The 22,569-nt window shown below is 34.8% G+C and overlaps 1 protein-coding gene across 6 annotated transcripts in view; it reads left to right on the top strand.

Annotated features, from left to right (window-relative positions):
- Positions 1-17,984, top strand: part of TFEC (transcription factor EC) — a 178,908-nt gene extending 160,924 nt beyond the window's left edge. For 5 of the 6 annotated variants that reach the window (XM_001501723.7, XM_001501716.7, XM_070264949.1 and 2 more), the window contains 3 exons: positions 2,596-2,671; positions 10,618-10,765; positions 11,624-16,888. In XM_001501723.7, coding sequence (XP_001501773.2) covers positions 2,596-2,671; positions 10,618-10,765; positions 11,624-12,004 — 605 coding nt within the window. In that variant the 3' untranslated portion in view covers positions 12,005-16,888. Of the gene's footprint in view, positions 1-2,595; positions 2,672-10,617; positions 10,766-11,623 lie in introns of all 6 variants that reach the window. The other variant, XM_005609324.4, reaches the window with a different exon arrangement.
- The last annotated feature ends 4,585 nt before the right edge of the window (positions 17,985-22,569 follow it).

Genomic DNA, 22,569 nt, shown 5'->3' with positions numbered 1-22,569 from the left:
CTTCTCTCCTCTATGTCTGCAGCTTAAACAACAGGTCATTTAATGAAAGTATGATAGATGCCTGGTATGTCTACTATCAAAATGTTTTCTAATCTGGATTCCCTTACTGGATGACCTTACTTTTTGGAGAAATCAATGTTAAAAAAAAATTAAGATCACATTTTAAGTGTGATGAAGCTAGGAAACTCCTAAAACTTGTTAGGATCATGGCAAGAGGGCAAATGGAGTCTCAATTATCCGATGTCTAAATATCTAAATTTATAGCTCAAGCTCGAAAGTGCTTCGTTAAGTATGCTTCATCCTTCCTAAAGACTGAAAGGCCAGGTGTGAATTAGAATTCTCAGGTCCTTGGAGTTCTGAGCGGGAATGTCAGGGTGATACAGTGCCAGCCCTCAGCCAGCAGCCCATCTCTCGTTTCCCCCTACACCCAATTCCATTCTGTGCTGCAAGTTACCTCAGACACGAATGCAAAGATCTTATCCTGTACATTCAACAACATACATCTCTGCAAACAAATTCCCCTTTTCCACATCTTGGGTCTGAGGGTGAGCACACTGGTGTCATGGTCCTCCCTCAGGAGGATAGACCTGGGAAGTGGCCTGCACAGGCTCTGGAAGTGGGCTCAGGGAACTTGGGAGGATGTTGCTGGAGTAAATTACCCAGAGTGTAGTTTAGAAGGGGCTCCCCTGGTCCTGTGGCTGCCTTACTCAGTGGGGAAGGGTGTGGTGAGAGAAGGGCAAAGGGGCTTCTCTTAAGTATGGGATCTGGGATAGGGTCTCTTTTTGCCTGGATCTAAGGACAAGAATGAATGAATGAATATATCAAAAACTTTGTGAAGAGTGAAGCCACACATGGCATGAAATAACTTAATTTCTTAAAACTTGACTGCTTTACAAATAACTAGTACTAGATATGAAAACATTGAGGAACCAAAGTTCTCATTATAATTAGCCGTTAAAAAACTTATCGAGCACAATATAAGAATAGATAAAAACTTCTGATATTTTACATAAGGTACCTTTAAATAATAGATTTTGGAGAAATATTATAGGACTAAATCAGTCCCCTATTTTGAGATAAATCTGTGAACATCCTTCATAGCTGTTCTTCATCTTACATTTAAAAGTCTGTTTTATAATATAGGAATGAGTATGTGTGAACGTAGAATTATTAATAAATTCTCACTGTGAAATATATGTGTATTTCTATCAGCTTTACCTTTGTTTATTTTCAGTTTTTTTATGTGGTGTCATTGTCTTTTGAATCATATGCACAAGGAAAACAGGATTGGTAAAGAGGGAAAATAAACTCTCTCAAGAATCAGTTATATCCTAATTTTAGAGGAATCATGATGTATTATTCCTCAAGGTCAAATCCATTCATGGTAAATAACTTTGTAGCGTAGGTTCACCAAGATAATTGATATTCTTTCGTGACTTTCCATGTTTCCAGTAGCAGATCTTAATTTTCAAGCATGTATTGTTGAGATATTTTCTGATGTTTTTGATACGTGATTTTCTTCTTTGTGAACTTTTTCTTCATTTCTCTGGAAAGCTTTAAAAATGTTATTTATTGAAAAAATATTATATATAAGTATATACTGTGGTTCTTGATTCTAGGAATGCAGAATAGACTATAAGACTATTCTCTATAAGACTGCTCTAGGTAAGGGTTAAGATGGGAAACTCTGCTTATTTGTATATCTGACATTTATTGAACATTTACTGTATCATAAAATTTCCCTAAGCAATAAATTCACAGAAATGCAAATAGATAAAACAATCTCTGAATAAGAAACTAGATCAGTAGTTCTCAAGGTGTGTGGCCTAGACAAACAGCGTCAGCATCACCTGGGAACCTTTTAGAAATGGAGATTTTTGGGCTCCAATCCAGATCTGCTGGGTCTTTAGCTGTGGGGGTAGGTCTCTAGGTGTGGGGTATAAATCTATTTTAACAATCGCTCCACGTATGTCTGATGCATGCCAAAGTTTGAAAACCACTGCTCTATATATTATTAAAAATTTTGGAATTAGAAAAATATATTTAAAGTCTAATTGAGATACACTTATTTAGCACCTCCTATATGCCAAGCCCTCTGGGGATACAAAAATGAGGAAGAAATGGTCCCTGCCCTCAAGGGGGTGATAATCTAGTTGAACACACACACCTACTATGTGCCAAACTTGGTGTTAGGCCTTCTGGGGAGTATATGAGAAGAGAAAAGTGTGGTGCAGACCTCAAAAGATTATAGTCCAGATGGACTAACAAAATGCATGTGTGTGAAATAATGATCAAATAGGGGTACATATTTCAGTACGAATAATATTATAGCATTTCAAAGAATGAAAAAATTGAAGTTTTTGAGAGAAAATGTTTTTAAAGCATTGTGAATAATAGAATCACAATTCAAATACCGTTATTTTTACTTTTAGAATAAAATAGATTTGAATTTTTATTTTACTTTGAGAGTACTGTTTTGACTGAATGGAAAGTTTTTACTCGTTGTTTTTTTAAAGATTATTAAGAAAGTTTACAGCTGATCAAAAGTGAATTGTGCTTAAATGAGAATAATCAATAATATTTCTTTTTTAATAGTTGAAAGAAGAAGAAGGTATAATATTAATTACCGAATCAAGGAGCTTGGCACTCTTATTCCAAAGTCTAATGATCCGTGAGTTCAACAATCATTTCTATAATAATGTTATGGTTTCAATACCCCCCAAAATGGGTGGGAGGGAAGATGGGGAGGGGAGAACCAGTGGCTAGAAAACTAAGTAGCTTATGGCAAAGATAAGGCTACTGCTGGTCTCATTTTTAAATTTCTGTTTAAGGCTGATAGTTATTAAACATCGAAGTTGTTACTAACAGTTGCCCTTTTGAGCTATAGGAAACAAGTAAATCATTTCTTCTCAGTTCCTAGCGGATCTTTCTGTACGGCACCAGTATTAGCAAGTTTAGTACTAGTGTCGAATGCTGTCGATGATGCTGCCTGGTAAATACTCCATTTATGGTTGTAGCTGTTATAGCTATTCTTCTAACTTAAGATTTGTATGTACCTGAAAATTGAATTATTGGACTTTCAGGGGTTCCAAAATTCTGGAGATATGCAAGTAAAAATTGGAATTGTAAAAACATACTGATTGATGCCAACCAATAATCAGTTATTGTAATTAAATTTTCAACCAGGTTTTGGTGTCGTATACACACAAAGTCAGTTAAACAAGATGTTTGAGGTTGTAAATTTCAAGAAATACTTGATTAATCAAAGTATCAATTTAGAATGTTGAGTGTTTCTCCAAAAACATAAAAACTCTATCTGTGGCATTAATAATGACTTGAAAAAATGTTTTCTTCACACTAAGAACTGGCCTCTCCAAATACTGTCAATTGTCCATTATTCAAAAATGATGATATGTGATAAAGTGATATTTGTGGAATTTGGAAGCACCTCTCCCTAAATCCAAATGTGCTAATTCACTCAGACAATGCAATCATTTGTAATAGAAGGGAATGTCATATTTATCCTCATGAACAGACTAGATAGTGAACATCCAGAGTAAATGGCAGAAGGAGCAGTGGATGGAGAGTCTGAATTGCTTAGTCTTAGTCTAGGCCCTACTGACAACTCTTTAAATCTTTTAAACTTGCTAAACACACAACTCTTTCTATTAGCAGAAGAGAATATCCATTTTCCTGGTAGGACTTTTTTTTAAAACTTAAAATGTAAATGTACATTTATTCACCAAACATTTGATGTCAGGCCAAGACCTTTTTGTTTGAACATGTGTTTCAATTTTTCTTTCTTAACAAACTGCACTAAAATATATAGTCTATTTCAATTTCTTTGAAATAAAACAAAAACTTCGATAACCTAAGTATAGATGGATTTTAAAAATGTTTACACCCCAATTTATTACAGCATTTTTTTAGAAACCTACCTTTACTGACATTTTAATTGAATTGTTCCAAAGCTTTTAATATAATTTTCCTAAAAACAGTACCTATTTTTACAAATGCTCTTTCTCTTTTTGCATTCATATTTCATTAGTTAATGTGCATACAATTTAATTATACTATTATAATAATGGTAAGTGCAATGAGCATTAATTTAACAGCCTCTCAGTAAGCACATGCCACCACAAGGATAACAGATGTACCTGGGTGTATCAGAAGGTAGCCTAGTGGCCTCTACTATCTGCTTTCTGCTGACAACAGTCCGTAGGTGCCACAAAGGGAGTGGAGAACATTAATTAATCCTGAAAGTGATTAGATAAAGGTCAGTTAAGCGAGCTTCTTTTGTAATTGGTGGAACTAACCCCCAGTGCTGGGGCAAGGCTGTATGCAGAAAGCAGATGAGCCTGTAAGATTAGACGCTGAAGCCTGACTAAACATCTTCAGATGTCACCATGCCTGGAAGGCACCAGTTGTGTGACTGGGGTTTTATAAAAACAAAATCAAATAATATGTATGAGAATACTTTACATATTATAAAGCTGTGTGAGGGATTGTTATTACTCTACATTTTTATAGAAGCTTTGGTTATAAAAAGGCTCCTTTCTAGTTCTAATCATTGTCTAGAACAGAAGATGGCAAACTTCTCCTGTAAAGGGCCAGATAGTAAATATTTCAAGCTTTGTGGGTCTTATGGTCTCTGTTGCAATTATTCAACTCTGCCATCATAACACGAAAGCAGACAGAGACAACATGTACGTAAATAAGCATGACTGTGTCCAATGACACTTTATTGACTAAAATAGGCTGTGGGCTGTAGCTTGTCTGCCCTCGATCTAGAATACGGAAAATCAGTTTATCACAGGATCGAATCCAAACGGGACCATAACTGGGAAGACTTCATTGTAAGCACTCTTCAGTATCTTTCTCTTCTTTATGGATCTCAGAAAGGAGGATTATTATTTATTTTAATCGTATTATGTTATATGTAGGCAAATTACATTTATTTTGAGTCTAATTGAAAACACGTTAATAAGTCAGATGTTGAATATGTCCATATGTGGATCTGCCTGCATAGCAGAGGCAGAAAAGACATTTCACTGCCATCTGTGGCATTCCAGACATCTCAAGACAAATTCTGTTTCAACGCATCTTATCTCTTGGATGGTTTTGGCCTCACCAGCTACTCTGGTGCCTCCTTCTAGGGTTTTCCAATGTGAGTCCCATGGTTGGACACAGGATTCAGCCCCTTAGAAATAGAGTCTGGTTCCATGGGCTTAAGGAGTAACCATCATCTCTGTGAAATTATTTTGGATTCATTCGTTGAATTTTCAGATGCTATGATGGATAATCTAAAAGTTACAGATAATGAAATTAATGGAGAAAGAGTGTGGAGATAAAACAGAGGAGAGAAGCCTCACTTTGAAAATGGAAAATAAAGGAAGAACTGCTATTGCCAAGTTAGGGCAACGATGAAGTTAACAAACAGTGGATCCAAAAAGAGTCAAACAATTTTAGTTTGAGTTTAACAAGTTTCATACTGATTTGTTGAATGGGTGACTACAACCATTAAAATGAATAAGATCAGTCCCTATTTTTAAAAATAAAATAGATCACAAAATTATCTAGTGTGAGATTTTTCAAATTGTGTCATAACCTATTAATGGATCATGAAATCAATCAAATGGGGCAGATCCAGCATTTTTAAAGAAAGAAGGAAGAATAGGATTGAAAATATCAAAGAGTATTACATATGACACAGAAGGAGGATAGTAATGCCTCGTGAAACCTTTGTTGCTGTTTTATGCAATGAGTGCACTGGGTCACAATAGAAAACATATTTCTTATGGTAGATGCATTTGAAAAAGCAGAAAAGCCACAGATTTGCGGAAAGAGTGCTGAATTGAGTGAGGAGACCTGGGGCTCATATTCTAAACACCACAGGTTCTTGGACAAATAGCAGGAACTGTGAAGTCGTTGACCTCTGAGAACCTTTCCAGCTTATGATTAGAATAAAAGGAATTGGCTTAGGAAATCAAAGCTAACACCAAAGACTTTTGAATTCTATGAAGCTGCCATTTTTATGTTTTGAAAACATTCAGAAATTTGTATTTCTAGGTCAAAACTAATAAACACGAACAGCAAAGAGCTTCTGTGGATGTGTGGTAGTGGTCTACTTCATGTGTGCTTTTTATGGCTCCTTTTTACAAAAAAATTATATTACTAAAAATAAAAAATTTTATGAGTATGAATTATTCTATTGGTGCTATCAAATTACTGTTGTTTTTCTACTTTTTTATTTATAAAATAGATTATTGTTTTTTTCTAAGTTGATCTGTTTTTTACTCTATGGTCAGAATTTTCTCCTCCTTTTGTGTAAGAATGGCAGCTGAGGTAGTAAATGAGACCTAACAAGACTTTTTATTTATTTATTTTTTCAGTTTCTCTCTTTCTTTTTTTAATTTATTTTTTTATTGAATTCATAATAGTTTACATCTTTGTGAAATTTCAGTTGTACTGTGTTTCTTGAGTGTCACCACATAAGTGCTCCCCTTCACCCACTATGCCCACCCCTCACCCCCCTTCCCCTGGTAACCACTGAACTGTTTTCTTTGTCCATGTGTTTTTTCATATTCCACAGATGAGTGAAATCATATGGTGTTTATCTTTAACAGTCTGGCTTATTTTGCTTAGCATAATTCCCTCCAGGTCCATCGACGTTGTTGCAAATGGAAGGATTTTGTCTTTTTTTATGGCTGAGTAGTTTGCCATTGTATATATATACCACATCTTCTTTATCTAATCATTGGTCATTGGGCACTTGGATTGTTTCCAGCTCTTGGCTATTGTGAATAGTGCTGCAATGAACATACAGGTGCATATGTTACTTTGGATTGTTGATTTCAAGTTGTTTAGGCAGATACCCGTTAGTGGGATAGCTGGGCCATATAATAGTTCTATTTTTAGTTTTTTGAGGAATCTCCATACTGTTTCCATAGTGGATGCACCAGTTTGCCTTCCCACCAGCAGTGTATGAAGGTTCCCTTTTTTCCACATCCTCTCCAACATTTGTTGTTTTTCGTCTTGGTAATTATAGCCATTCTGACTCATGTAAGGTGATATCTCATTATAGTTTTGATTTGCATTTCCCTAATGATTAGTGATGTTGAGCGTCTTTTTATGTGTCTGTTGGCCATCTGTATATCTTCCTTGGAAAAATGTCTGTTCATATCCTCTGCCCATCTTTTGATCTGGTTGTTTGGTTTTTTTTGTTGTTGAGCTGTATGAGTTCTTCACATATTTTAGATATTAACCCTGTGTTGTTCTTTGCAGATCAATCCCTTGTCTGATAAATGATTTGCAAATATTTTCTCCCAGTTGGTGGGTTGTCTTTCCATTTTGTTCATGGTTCCCTTTGCTTTGCAGAGGCTTTTTAGTCTGATATAGTCCCATTTGTTAACTTTTGTTTCCCTTACCCGAGCAGACATGGTATTCGAAAAGATGTGGCTAAGATCAATGTTGAAGAGTGTACTGCCTATATTTTCTTCTAGGATTTTTATGGTTTCGGTTCTTACATTCAAATCTTTAATAGATTTAGAGTTCATTTTTGTGTATGGTGCAAGATAATGGTCTATTTTCATTCTTTTGCATGTAGCTGTCCAGTTTTCCCAACACCATTTATTGAAGAGACTTTCCTTTCTCCATTGTATGTTCTGGGTTCTTTTGTCAAATGTTAACTGTCCATAGATGTGTGGTTTTATTTCTGGGCTTTATATTCTGATCCATTGATTTGTTTGTCTGTTTTTGTGCCAGTTCCATGCTGTTTTGATTACTATAGCTTTGAGGTATGTTTTGAAGTCAGGGGTTGTCATGCCGCCAGCTTTGTTCTTTTTTTCTCAGGATTGCTTTGGGTATTTGGGGTCTTTTGTTGTTCCATGTAAATTTTTGGATGCTTTGTTCTATTTCTGTGAAGAATGGCATTGTGATTCTGATTGGGATTGCACTGAATCTTTAGATTGCTTTAGGTAGTATGGACATTTTAACTATGTTTATCCTTCTGACCCCATGAACGTGGAATATCTTTCTTTCTTTTTTTTTTTTTTTGGAGGAAGATTAGCCCTGAGCTAACTACTGCCAATCCTCTTTTTCCTGAGGAAGACTGGCCCTGAGCTAACATCCATGCCCATCTTCCTCTACTTTATATGTGGGACGCCTACCACAGCATGGCTTTTGCCAAGCCGTACCATGTCCCCACCCAGGATCCGAACCAGCGAACCCTAGGCTGCAGAGAAGTGGAACGTGTGAACTTAACTGCTGCACCACCAGGCTGGCCCCTGGAATATCTTTCCATTTCTTTGTCTTCTTCAATTTCTTTCAATAATGTCTTATAATTTTCAGGGTATAGGTCTTTCACCTCTTTGGTTAAGTTTATTCCTAGATATTTTATTCTCTTTGTTGTGATTGTAAATGGGATTGTATTCTTGATTTAGTTTTCTGCTAGTTCATTTTTAGTGTATGGGAATGCAACTGATTTTTTAAAATAGATTTTGTACCCTGCAGCTTTGTTGCAGTTGATGATTATTTCCAATAGTTTTCTGGTGGATTCTTAACAAGACTTTTTAAATAGGAAGTTGATTGAAGCAAGAAAACCTGTCATGGTGTCTTCTCTCTGTTTTAATGCTTTGAAGTGCATGTGTACTCCTGAAATGACAACAGACTGTGTCTTCCATAGTTTTGCATGGCTGCATTCCTACTTCAATGTACATATTTCTATTGCTTTAGCCTTAAATACATTCAATCTTTTAACTCCCCAAAAGTTTTAAGCTCTTCAAAGAAAATTATTTTGTAGAAAATGAAAAGCCAGTATCAACATTCATTCTTTAGGCATGCCTTTATATATCTTGGTGTTACTGTCATATATGATGCCTACCTGCTTGAAATTATCTGGGGAAAAAGGAAAATATCTCCGTAATAAATTTGGCAAACAAAATATTTTAAGAAGAAACCTCATATATTAAAATGGCTTTAAAATAGAGTGAACTTTTAAAATATAGTGCAAATGACATCAGGTAGAAATTATAGGAAGACCCATTGTGTGGTTTCTACCACTGGTTTGAAGGTTTACCTTAGATCTAAATAAACAGTACCTTACACTTCAAAGTTGACTAGAGTTTCCTTTTAATTTTATTCCTTCTGTCCTTCAAGTGTTTCTTCCCATGAGAAGAAACACAATTAGGCCATAAGGCTCCTGCTGCCACTCAGTGTTTTAATTCAGGAGTTCACTGCACTCTTCGGGTACAGGTACCTTCCTGGTTTGCTGACAAAGGAGCCTCTATTTCCCTGGCCTTCCCCCCACCATAAATGACTGTGAGTAGAATGAGACCAACAGCTGTTATAGTCCTGGAGAGCTAACAAAGCATTTTAAAACTTGAGACAGACTCTGATAATGGTTTGGTGCCCTTTAGTAGAATATGGCTTATCTAGGCCCTAATAAGCGTTTTCACCTGTTTGTAGAAAAACTTATCTTCTTTTAATTTGTTACAGCTAATGGAATCGTCACCTAACCTGAATTCCCAATGAGGCATTTGCAAGTTAGATTTTTCATAAACTATATTTTCTACTTCTGTTCACTTAATAAATACATACTAAGTTCAATACATTTCATGTAGCTCACATAAACTAAACATACATGTAATGTAATGTCTTTTTAAAATTTCCCTAGATGCTTACTTTATGCTGTATTTTAAAAAATCTCATGATTCTAAATTGAAAAGTCACCAAGGTTTTCCAAGAGTTCTGATTAACTTTTGGCAATTAGTTTGGCTTCGTTCTCTACACATACTGCCAATTCTCATACAGCATTAAATTCATTGATGTGTGCTTTCAGATATTAAAATTGGTAGCCTGTTCCATAATTCCAGATTTATTATTTCTCCTGCGTTAAAAATAAGTTTTAATAAAATATTTTTTCTATGCTGTGGACTGAAAGGTTATCCGGTAATGTTTAATTTTATTACTTATCTTAAACTTATTTAAAAAGAGATATCCAGCTTTTTAAAAAAGTATTGATGCTTTTTGTGCAGGAAAATTTGCCTAATGATTCTAGAAAGTTTTGCTCTGTTGCATAAAGTGATGTTGCCAAACTCTGATTCGTTTCACAATCACTCAAGATCACCATTCAGGAGGGACTTTATTTTATTTTTGTCTTAGAAGCATAAAAGCAACCTTATTAGAAAGTAAGTTAAAAGATTGGTGCATTTGAAATGATCTTAAAAAATTTAGGCTTAAGTCTTCAGTAACGTACATTTCCTAGTTCATTAATGTAGAAATACCGCACATAGATTTTAATCTCAGAGTTAATAATAAAAGCAATTTTCACTAAAAATATAAAAACTGTAATGGTAGAATCATGATATTGCATTTAGCTCTCCCACAAAAAGTCACTTTATTACTTTCTTTTGACACTTATTTTCATTCTGGGATTAATTTTACTATATAAGGGCTTCTTAACTATTCTATTAAAATTTCTATTCAGAAGCAATAATATCTAAGAGTGAATAATAGTCATGTAAATCATTATTTCATATTAATGTAAAAGATTTTGTAAGTTCTTATGAATTCTGCTGACATGCACAATTGTGAAAAGGTTATCTCTCCGTTCTACAGTGATATGCGCTGGAACAAAGGAACCATTCTGAAAGCATCAGTGGAGTACATCAAGTGGCTACAAAAAGAACAACAGAGAGCTCGAGAATTAGAACACAGACAGAGGAAATTAGAGCAGGCTAACAGGCGGCTTCTACTCCGGATTCAGGTTTTTACAAGAATGTTGCCATGAACCATGTAGCTTATATAAGACTTAGCCATCTTCAGTTTTATTCATTGGTCTCATTTATTTCCTTCTTATTAACAATTATTTTTCCTTCCAAAGGATAATTTTATTACCTTTTAAAAGTTCATGAATTGGTTAGGTTTTGCTTAGAAATCCAGGATCAAGATGACTTTAAAAATATGTAATGAATGACAACTCATTGCAAAATGCAGAAAACAGAATCAGTTTTATAAAAACACACAACACTATCCCAGCCAAAAAATAAGTAGAACATTTGTTTCTCTAGATAATATTGGACACTAAACTCTTCCCCTCACCTTTTATTTCTTCAGTAACGGCTGTGGATTTCACTGCCTCTAAGCATATTGCACCAGTTTCTATTCAGTCACTCCTCCTCTGTTCACATGACACAAAATGTCAAAATACGGGTTTTCATAACTCTCAAGTTTCTTTTTCTTTATATGAGCACACTTAGTGCCAGGTAAAGCACTGGGAAATGGTCCTATAGTGAGAAATTAATCAGTAAGAATAAATGGAAGATTTTCCCCGATTTCCAAATATCTGTATTGTAGTCGGAACCACTACGGGACCATTATATGTCGTGTGTTCCTTTAAAGAACAATGGGAGGAGACTTTTTAAAAAATCGGAGTGCTTTTCTCAGGGTTAGTTTTCAGGCATTAGAAATATATCACATTCTGTTATTTGCAAACAATATTTATAATATGTATTGCTCTCCATTCTCAATGTTTCTCAATATATTGGTTCTAATTATAGCTTATTCTCTAGAGTTAAGTCCACTTTCAGAGTCATTATTTAATTATTTTTGTTTGAAATTGCAGGAACTAGAAATACAGGCTCGTGCTCATGGTCTTCCTACCCTGGCTTCCCTTGGCACAGTTGATTTAGGCGCTCAAGTCACTAAACAACAGACTCATCTTGAACAGAATTCCGTAGACTATTGCCAGCAATTGACTATATCTCAGGGGACAAGCCCTGAGCTCAGTGATCAAGCTATGGCCTTCTCTGATCCTTTGTCACATTTCACGGATTTATCATTTAGTGCCGCTTTGAAAGAGGAACAAAGATTGGATGATATGCTGCTGGATGACACAATATCTCCATTTGGAACAGATCCTCTGCTGTCTGCCACTTCCCCTGCAGTTTCCAAAGAGAGCAGTAGGAGAAGTAGTTTTAGCTCAGATGACGGTGATGAATTATAAAAAATAAACAGGCTCAATTCATCAACTGGGAAGCAATTCTATGTCGGTGCTATACATTTATGACCTGCGTTTTATATATGTCTTTGGCTTAAGTTTTCTGGAAGGAATACATTGTTCATAAAAAACTGATTAGAAACAACAGAAGAATTCACAGGAGGAAGAAAGATGGTATTGAAGAACAATTGAGAGCTAAAAGAGATTTCTCCCTCTTTGACTCCAGAGTCCAAATCTACTTATATTTTGTTTTCCTGGAAGGAGGTACAACAGAAGAAATAGCTCTTTACTGATGTTTTAAAAGTAGTGACTTGGTGATGTACTGTTGGAGCTAACAGACTGTGAAGAGTAAACCCACTGAAATATACAAACCTTTTCTAAGTTGTTCACTTCCATCTCTTTCTTATTCAACTCTTACAACATTAGTTTTCAAGAATGAAGATCAACAGATCTGGTGGTCCATTGCCTTTCTCCACTGTCTGGTGGACATGCTGTCTAAAGCTCAAGCCTTATAGGGGAAATAATCAGAAGACAGATTCTGTCACTTGTAATTGAAAAGTGAATCTACAATAAATAGTAGAATTTTTCACAGTCAAACAGAAAATTTATAAAAACTTTGGTTTCTAAAATTAGACCCTAATACCCTTAGTCTGTTGAATTACACTAATTCTAAAAGCAACTTTGCGTATTTATGGAGACGTGCTCTGTTCAGAAAAAGGAACACATTGAATACTTCCCTCAGGAATATGGGCTAGAATTTCATTCCTTCACACAAACATAACCACCTCCCAGACACAACGCAGGTAGCGTATGTTCTTTTTTCTCCTTCACGCTTCTGATTTTCTAATCAGGTTCAGAAATCACATTTCAAATCCTCTTTTCTTTGTCAAGAAGAGATATTGGATAATCAGTTTCAGTAAATAAAATATAAAAAGCCCCCCTACTAGGACAATTTGTCAGGTATTTAAAGTTTATCACTGTCTCCAAAATTGGATATAAATTAGTTAGTTGATACAGCTTTTCTCCAAACTGACAAAATATTGAAAATTGGATTGCCAACTGACAAAATAATTAGTAAAATAGAAACTCCTTGTTACATTCAGCTTTGAGTGGAGGGTAAAGTTCTATTCCCATAAGCACCTAGAATACACTATGATCTTTGCCAGCTTTGTAAGCATTTTATTATGAGTATTTATGTCTAGGAGGCTTTACTCAAATTTTTCTCTCTTGAGCTTGGTTTAGGATTGAGATTTGACTTACCAAGCAAGTCACCTGTGCTGGACCTCCATCAATGACCATCTGATCAATGAATATTTAGGGAGGGATACTCAGAACTCCAATGAGTCCTGTGAAATGTAGAACAGATGAGCAAGATACGGTCTCATTGCTTAGGGAGTTAACAAGACTACGTGAGGAGCAACAAAAGATAGAAGACATGTAGAATGAAAGTTTGCATGGTGCAGCATAAGTTGTAAATACAGAAGGTCAGAGAAAATGAAAATGAATGAAGGTTGGAGAATCATGAAAATCTATGGAAAAAGCAAAATTGAACTTCTTTTAAAAGCGTAAATTTGGTGAAGGAGAAGGCATTTAGGGGAATAATATAAATCAAATGAGAAAAGTAGGAATATGTTGGGGAAGTGTCTTCGTGGGACATTCTTTAGAAAGATCTGGCCACCCTAGAAGATGCCAGTTGGGAGTCCTGAAAAGTTGTGTTGGTAACAGGTTGTAGATGTTCTTGAAAACTAGAATGAAATGATATAGTAGAAATAATTTTTTTTTACTAGGAGAGGGAAGCATAAAAATTAAAATGCTACTATATATTGCTAACATGATTGAGATCTAATCTTTCATGAATATTAACTTTGGGATAAATCTTTGAAAGTGTATTTCAGATACTACTCACACGGAAAACACATCGTCGCAAAATTTGAGATTCTAGTGATAAAGAAAGTGGGAAAATATTAAATCCTTATGGTATAATAATTATCTCAGGCTTAGCTTACAGTGTTATCTCAGAGTTCGGAGAATTAAAATAATTTTCATTGCTTAAAATGGAAAAAATAATTTTTAATTTATGGGGATAGTCATTAAAGCCAGAGAAATAAATTTACCCAAAATATGCCATGTGAAAGAGAGCAATAAGATACACTTCCTCAAGAATTTTTAAAAGAATATTATATAGTTTTAACTTTATGACAAAATTCCACTTTAATATCTGAGGCTGTAATTTAGTTTAACATTGCAAATCATGGAGAAGGAATATCTTTTTGGGTCCACGGAAAACACATAATTTTGGATAGAGGCTAATTCTATTCACATTTTATCCATTATTCTCATTTCTTCATATTCTGAGAAACTTGCACGATGATGTCATTACTCTGTCATCATTTTCCATTCTGTTAAAATACTACTGCCCAGCCCTGAAACCCATTCCTCATAATCTCAGCAAATGTGAGGCCTTGACACAGGATGGTGGAGTCTGGATATTTGCTGCTACTTTCAGATTATAATAGCTATAGGGGGATTGTAAAATGGGTAATGGGTTTTTAAAGACAGAGTGAAGAGTGGTGCTGTGTCACAGTCGACTGAAATAGATTAAAAAATTAATTTTAGTCAGTAGTTCTGAACTTTTTAAGGCCTTGAGAATCTAGTAAAAGTTATAGAGCCCCTTCCCAGAAAAATACAGAGTTGTTTATACAGCCCCAAATTTGCATGCACCAAGAGGTTTTAGGGACCTTCTGAATGTCTCCTTGAATCCCAGGTGAAGAATTCCTGCATCAGGTCTGTTACTTTAATAGATAGCATTATAGCTATGTATTTATCAAGAGCCAAGTATATAGTTAATGTCGTATACAATGATGGAGGAGGGAACCCCGGTTATCTAAATATCGTTATCCCAACCCCAGTAGTGATGAGGTTGCATAAGAAAGTGAAAGTGTACCAAACACTAAACTATTCACTAAGGAAGTTGTTCACTTACAAAGTAATCCCTTTTTAAACATTCCCTGTTATATATATGCCTCCAGTTCTATACTTATGTTGTATATTTAAGGGTAAGTTTCTCTATGATGATTGGATGTTGTAAACATCTGACATTAACATTTTAAATGACGCACATATAAATATCAAAGTAAAAATAATGTAAATTCAAAAGCGAGCTGAATATCTAAGAATCAAGAGAAATCCTTGGGAAAATTGATGGATGTCTGGAATATTTTTGCAAAACTGAGACATAAGTAAAAGAGGCATATTGTTTATCAAAGAATTTTGTCACAAAAAGCATCAACTATCATTGGATGACCAACATACGATTAACCAGGCCTTGTTCACGCAAAGAACTGATGCATGATTGCATTTATTAAAAAAATAAAATAATTTAATTTTTGTTATTTTTAGTTATCTTTTCAAGATAATGTACCATCCAATCTCTTTTCTCTCTTTATTGTAAAATATTGGCCACCTTTTCATGGATTCACATTAAGTAACCTTTCCATCTCCCAATTATCTTAAAATAACGAGCGCCTCCTATGAGTAGATATAGCGCTTCATAAGTTTTTTAGTGTTCTTTCTTCTCGAACTTTTCCCATAACTGGAGAATATATGTATAAAGACGGTATTTCCTCAGTTTACATGGTATCAGTGACTAGAGCCTTCTTTATGTGGGTATAAAACCTCTAAATTATAAATCACCAGATGAGCTAGGGACATTGAGAAATAGCCTTCCTCCTCCCTCTTTTTGAATTCATTTTTTTTCACTTACATGACTGTAAATAAAATATTTAATAGCTCTTATTTAAAAAAATTAGATAGAATGAGTTTCTTGATTTGGCATGCTCATTTACCTTCATGTCAGGGGAGAAGTTAGGTTTTAAAAGTAAAGAAAGAATACACTTTTTCTTTGTTTCAATAGATTGAGTCGCATTGGAATTTTCTTATACTTCAAGGTATGATGAAAATGCTTTTTTGTTGTTCTGATATTGTATAATTTTAATATTTAAATAAATAAATGGTAGAACTGTTTCAATGTTTTTACAATATCTCCAGGCTGATATTTACTGACCTTGTTATATGTAAAACATGGATGAAAACTGGAATCAATTAATCACTTTGCTGTGTTATCAGCGCTAGATCAACCATCTGGGTTTCTTGAAAACACCTGAAGGATTGAATTTTTCTTCAGTATTAATAATGGCACAGTCTATATATGCTACATGGAATTACATCATTTGCCCTTCCAGTGCCCCGCATGTTAAGTATAAGATGTCAGTCTGAGTTAGTGTAAGTTACATACACAAAGATTTCATTATATTTACTGAATAAATACTAAAGACTTTTAGAGTGTCACATGACCTTCTTAAAATCACTATTTATTGCATACACCCATATTTTACCATGTATATGATTTTTAATTTGTAAACAAAGAAACTATTCAAAAGCTGATAAAAATAGTTTTCTTAAAATTTTTCTCTGCTACATATTTTTTTCTATGAGGTTCATAGAGAATTTGAGTGTATAGGAGATTATCAGGAAATAGTTATTTTGATTAAAAAAAAGCTCCCACTGGATTCAACCAATTTGATGATGAAATACTGCTGATGAAAATCTGCTGCTTTGTACATAAAAGGGAACTTTTTATCTTCTTCTTGTAAAGGGATTTGTGTACGTATTTCTCTATACCCAAATGATTTCTGTTGTTTTTTACTGATGAAATCTGCAGTAAAATGTCTTTTTCCTACATTTATCCAACAGGCTTCAAGAACAAAGTTAAAGACTTTTGTGTTTGCAATGCTACCTCTCCCATTCCTGCATTACCACTTGATTTTAAAACTTCTGTATTTTCAACGTTGTTTTTTCAACAGAAATAAATTTTATTTGTGTGTTATTTAAGGCTGGAGGTTATATATAACAAACAAAATAGAAAATAAGCAAAAGAAAGGGGAGACTATCATTTTGCTGAAGGAATGATATACAATCAGGAAGCTACATACTATATTATTCTTTAATACATGACTACTAAAGTTTAAAAGCTAACTAAATTCAAGGATCTTATCTAACAGCATTGTAGTTGCTTATGGCATACAAGGCTAAAATTAATTCAGCTATTTAATCTTAATAGTAACAATGTAGTTAAAATCATTGACTTTAATAGCATTTTATATGTATGAATAGCTGAAGTAATATTCCTATAATTTTAATCTAACATTGGTTAGATCAAGAAAACATTGTTAGTGTAATAAGACTGTAGAATTTGTAATTATTGCTATTTTTCATTTTTAATAACAAAGTAATGTGTCTTATTTTCTAAGAAAATGAAGAACAGTGGTGTACTCTAATACATACATGAATCGTCGTACACATTCTTTAAAAAATGTACCAATATTTTCTCTGCGTATATTAAATGAAAGCATAGAATCATTAAATGCTTTAATAGACTTTTTGTTCTGCCTTTGTATATAGACTGCACTGGAAAATACAAAATGTGGGTTAATCATCTGAAAAGATACTTAACAGCCATGAGACTTCACAACTGACAACTGCTCACTACTTAGTCCATGCTGAAAACGATGTTCCCATATTTCCCTTTTAACAAAAATAACTTGTCACCTTCTTTAATAGCCTCCTGCCATCTGCTTCTCCATGCTGTTATGGTTTTGATTTATGGAAAATATTTATAAAAATATTGCAAAATTGCTAACAGGCATAATTGTAGCAGTGAAATCACTAAGAAACTCTGCAAAGTCTTTTAATATAATAGATGGTCCCCAGACAATCTAGGATAAATAGGATACTGTATTTTAATATGTAAAACATTTTAAAGCTGCTAATTGGTATTGACTGGACTTATCCCTTGATAATGAAATGAATAAGTATTTCAGTTAAATGTTAAGACTTTCTAATATTTAATACCATGTTTATGAATTTTCTTTTCTACATACCTGCTTCAAAAATAATAAAACAAGACTGCTCTGAGTTGACTACAAAAGATGGTATTCTATGTTCAAATATCGGTTCATTGCTTTTTAAAACGGTTTATACTATATGAATATTTTTCTTAAAGCATTATCAACGCCAAAAAATACTGATCAATATAATGATTTCTGTGTGGAAAGGAATAACCAATCTAATACAGATGAAAATAAGTCAGGATTATTTTTTGACACTATATAGACTGAAAAGATGGATAACAATGGATTTTATGCTTGATTGTTTATTGTGTGTGTATGTACATATGTGGTGTATTTGGGTATAGATATATGTGTGCCCATGTGGGAGCTTATAAAAAAGTTTTCTGGCCTCTTGATTTTAGAAAGGACTCTACATATAAGAATATGTTGTTCTTTATTGGAATCTACGTGTAGGCAACATTTGAAGCTATCCCCAAATCTCTTTTATTAGAAATGTACACGTACACACACATATCTTATTTTGAGTTGGGTCAAAAAGATGAAGAAAGTTGTAACAGGTTTTAATATTTTTGGTAAATTATGTGATATATGCAGCTGTAAGCCGTTTAGATATAATGCAAGCATTGATTTTATTGATCATCAGAGGGAACATTAAAATCATCTAAAATGTTGTTGTTATTATTATAATCTGCAGAGTTGTAGCTTTGGGGTGGTTATGTGGTAAAATACAATAAGGCTTATTGGTTAAGTAATGGATATCCATCATGTTAAATATACATCAGTTTTGTTAATTGGCAACATAAGACAAGAGTACAACATTCTAGATGGGGATGATTTTGATAGGACTGACCACATTGTGGTTAAGTATATGATTCACGTAATAAGAAAAAGGTGCCTGCAGGCTATTGTTCCTAGCATGGATTAAAATTTACATATTGCTTCTCCTTATGTCAAAACATCTGGTGTCTGCAAATGCTAACATTTCATTAAAAAGTTTCACAAGCCAGGAAAAGTGGATTGGAAACATTGCTTGTGAATCATTCATGCATTCTAATAGAATAAGAGCTATGTTCAGAAAAAATTAAATTGCTGCAAACAGTACTATAGTCAAGATTACAATTTATTTGCTTACACAAGTGAAAGGTGATGTTGTGCGTATCTGTCAAGAAAAATAGTGTTAGAGTTATGTAGTTATCCCTTCAAAAATACTTATTTAGTATAATTACATGGAACAAGTAGGTTTCTAAGTCCTTCAAGTCTTTACAATCACTCTAACAACGTTAGAAACAGTATGCAGTTATGTAAAAACCATTCTGATATTCCCAAGGACAAGAAGAGGGGGATACCTGAGACTTTATTCATTCTAGCATTAAATTTCTATTTATTTGTTGGTAAACATAAAAAGTAGATCTGAGATATAAATGAGTTGCCATTTCCACACAAGTACTCAAATCAGTAAAAGTAGTCAGTTCTTGCAACTTCCATCTTAGTCTGGTCTTCTATTCTTCAGTCTAACAAGGCCACTTCAAGATTCTCCTGCTTTGCAGGCTCTTCTTTACCTGCCCAGTCAACAGTTGTCATCTTCATGTTTCTTGCTGGCTATAGCAGCTAGGTGCTACTTAAACTTGATCTTTGTGTTGCTGTTTATAATAGACGTGCATAGATTAGCTTCCTCACTAGATGGATGGGCACTGGAAACAAAAATTATGCCTTGGCTCTCTCTATATTCCACATTACTTAACACGGTGTCTTGCTTAATAATGCTGTTTCCTTAATAAATGAGTAAGTGATGGTTAATTGTAAGTAAGGGAAGTGTGCAAGTGTCAAATTCTTCAGATAATGAAATAATGCTCACTCAAAGCTGTGACCATTCATTGAAATGAATCTCTTCCAGTCTCTCTTTGTCAGTTCTTTCTGTTGCAATGAGATAATATTTGTGTCTTCTTTTGGCTTATCTAAAAGGTGAGTTCCAGAAATAAAAATATCAAATTTTGCAACAATGGATATAGATAAATCTTCTATTCTAGAAGTCATCCATTAATTCATTCACTGCTCCTTTAATAAGCATCCCCCAAAGAACAATGGTCATTGCTGAGGGTACTATAAAAGATGAAAGAAACTGAGATCTTTCAGTAAAGTGTTGTTAAGTGCTATGCTGGCAGAATTAAGGGTGCTATAGAATTACAGATCAGGGCATCTGGACCTGTCTCAGGGAAACTGAGACCTACAGGCAGAGTTGGGGGCCAACCTGGCGCAAGGAGGGGTGGTGAGAGAGAGAAGGAGGAGGGTTCTTTAAGCAGAGGCAACCTGTCAGACTACTATTGCTAATTCAGAGGGCTTGTCAATACTTTCAATACATGGAATGTAATTCTTTGGGGTCAGATAATGTGGATTTATTTGGAGTAATTAGTCTTAAAATCTCACATATTTATCACACAGAATCAGGTTATTCAGGCACTTGGTCAGAGGACCCTTGTGTAACTCCTCCTAGGCCGGGAGTAAGAAAGCATGGATTTCAGTGTGTGTGTGTGTGTGTGTACAGGAAGAGGAGGTGGAGGAAGAGGAGGAAGTGTACTGATACGGTGAACCGAGGTATACTGTTCTGTAATAGCTCCACCACTGCTCACCTCTCCTTCCCAGACAGGGGAGTAGGCTGCTCTTTTTCTTCTTCTTCTTAAGCATCTAGCAAACTCTATGCTTACAGTTAGCAGTACACTGCCCCCTTTAAGTAACTTGCCCACACTGTCTATGAATGCTCAACAGTCCCAATAATGCCTTGCCTTTTTAAATTAATAATCCACAATATTTTATTTAAGAAACCTAGTGTGAAAAGAGAACTGACTAAGTAGAAAGGTATACTATATCCTTGGATGGGAAAACTCAATGTAATAAAGGTTTCAATTTTCCCTAAGCTTACTTATAAATTTTATCAATACCAATAGGTTTTTGTAAACCAGACAGATTGATGTTAAACTTTATAAGGAAAGGTAAACAAGAAACGAAAGGAAACGTGAAAAAAATGAGCAATGAGGGAAGATAAGAGCTACCAGATTTAAAATGTATCTTAAAGTCTCTCTAATTAAAACTCTGTGGTATGGGATATAAACAAACGGACAGTCCAAAGAACAGAAATAAGCCTGACTACATACTGGAACTAAACACAAAGGAAGTGTTGCAAATCAACAGAGAAGAAATGATCCTATAAATGGTGTTGGAATTATACCAAATCCCCTCCTTGTGAGGATTACTGTACATTCGTAAAATGGAATACTGTGTCTCTCCATGAGAAATGAACAAAACCACTCTGTGCTCTGATATGGAAAGTTGCTGTGCACAGTTTTTTACTTAGTAATATATGGTAGAGAATTGCATGTATAGGATGTTCTCTTTTGGCTGGCAAAGAGAAAGATAGGAATATGTATTTTTATTTGCTGTATACACAAAGAAAATGAACTGTGGAAGGATATACAAGAAGCTAATAACTGTGTTAAGGGGGAGCAGATGTGAGAATATTTTACTACATATCTTTTTATTCTTTTTTTCTAATTTTCGAGGCATATAACTGTATTTATTTAAAGAAAAATTGAGACGCATGGTATGTTATTGCTCCAGTGGTCTCCATTTCCATTCTCTTTCTTCACCCATAGTGCTTTCTGCAATCAAAGTTTTCAAGTCCCTTTGGCCAGTGACAGTTCTAAGTTCCTTGTTTGAAGACAAGAGAGACAGATGAAGCAAGACAGAAGTGGAGTATTTGCACTTATTTTGGGGGAGATTCTTAGAAGTAACAAGATCTTCACCCTGATACAAACATTAACTTTAAGAGCCCTGTGGTAGGCAGAATAGCGGGCTCCCAAGGAGTCCACAGCCTAATCCCAGGAGCCTATGATTACCTTACTGGCAAAAGGGACTTTGCAGATGTGGTTAAATTAAGGATCTTAAATGGGAGATTATCTATATGGGCCCAATCTAATCATATGGATCCTTAAAAGCAGAGAACCTTCACCTGCTGTGGTCAGAAGGAGATGTGGCTTTATCATTTTCTTGATATCCAATACTCAACGGAGATAGAAGAAGCTGTGTAACTTGTCGCCATCCCAGAACTAGACCTATGATTATAATTCAAATCAACTGGTTTCAGACCAATATGCTGTTACCCAGATTGTAGGACCTCCTGTCTAGCTATAGAAGCAGCTGATATAGTGCTTGCAATACAGTTATTTATTCAATAATGGTTTACTGGATGAATAGGACTTAGAAGTTGTCAGTAGACGGAGAAGCACCCAGTAAAGAATTAGTTCAAGATTTAAGACCTGAACGATTAGAAAAATCATAATACCTGTATAGACTGGGGCTTTAAAAGCAGCCAATTTAGAGTGGTGTGGGTAATACGCATAGTTTATTAGATGGCATGGTGGAGTAGTGGTTGTTTTTGTGGCTCACTGAAGGCAGCATAAAGGAGATTCAGTATTCAAAACCATGAGTATGGGTGGGGTCTCAGAAAAGGCAAAAGCAGAAAAAGATGGAGGGGCCAAGAACAAAAGAGAGTAGAAGAGGAGGGAGAAGGAAGGAGAAGAAGGAAGGAAAAAAGGGAAGAAGGGGAAAAGGAGGAGGAGGAGGAGGAAGACGATGAAGGGGAGGAGGACACGAAGATGAATCAGTTCA

This window comes from Equus caballus, chromosome 4 (assembly GCF_041296265.1).
Source record: "Equus caballus isolate H_3958 breed thoroughbred chromosome 4, TB-T2T, whole genome shotgun sequence".
Lineage (NCBI taxonomy): Eukaryota > Metazoa > Chordata > Mammalia > Perissodactyla > Equidae > Equus > Equus caballus.
The sequence above is the reverse complement of the archived record's forward strand: the minus strand, read 5'-3'. Positions and strand labels throughout refer to the sequence as shown.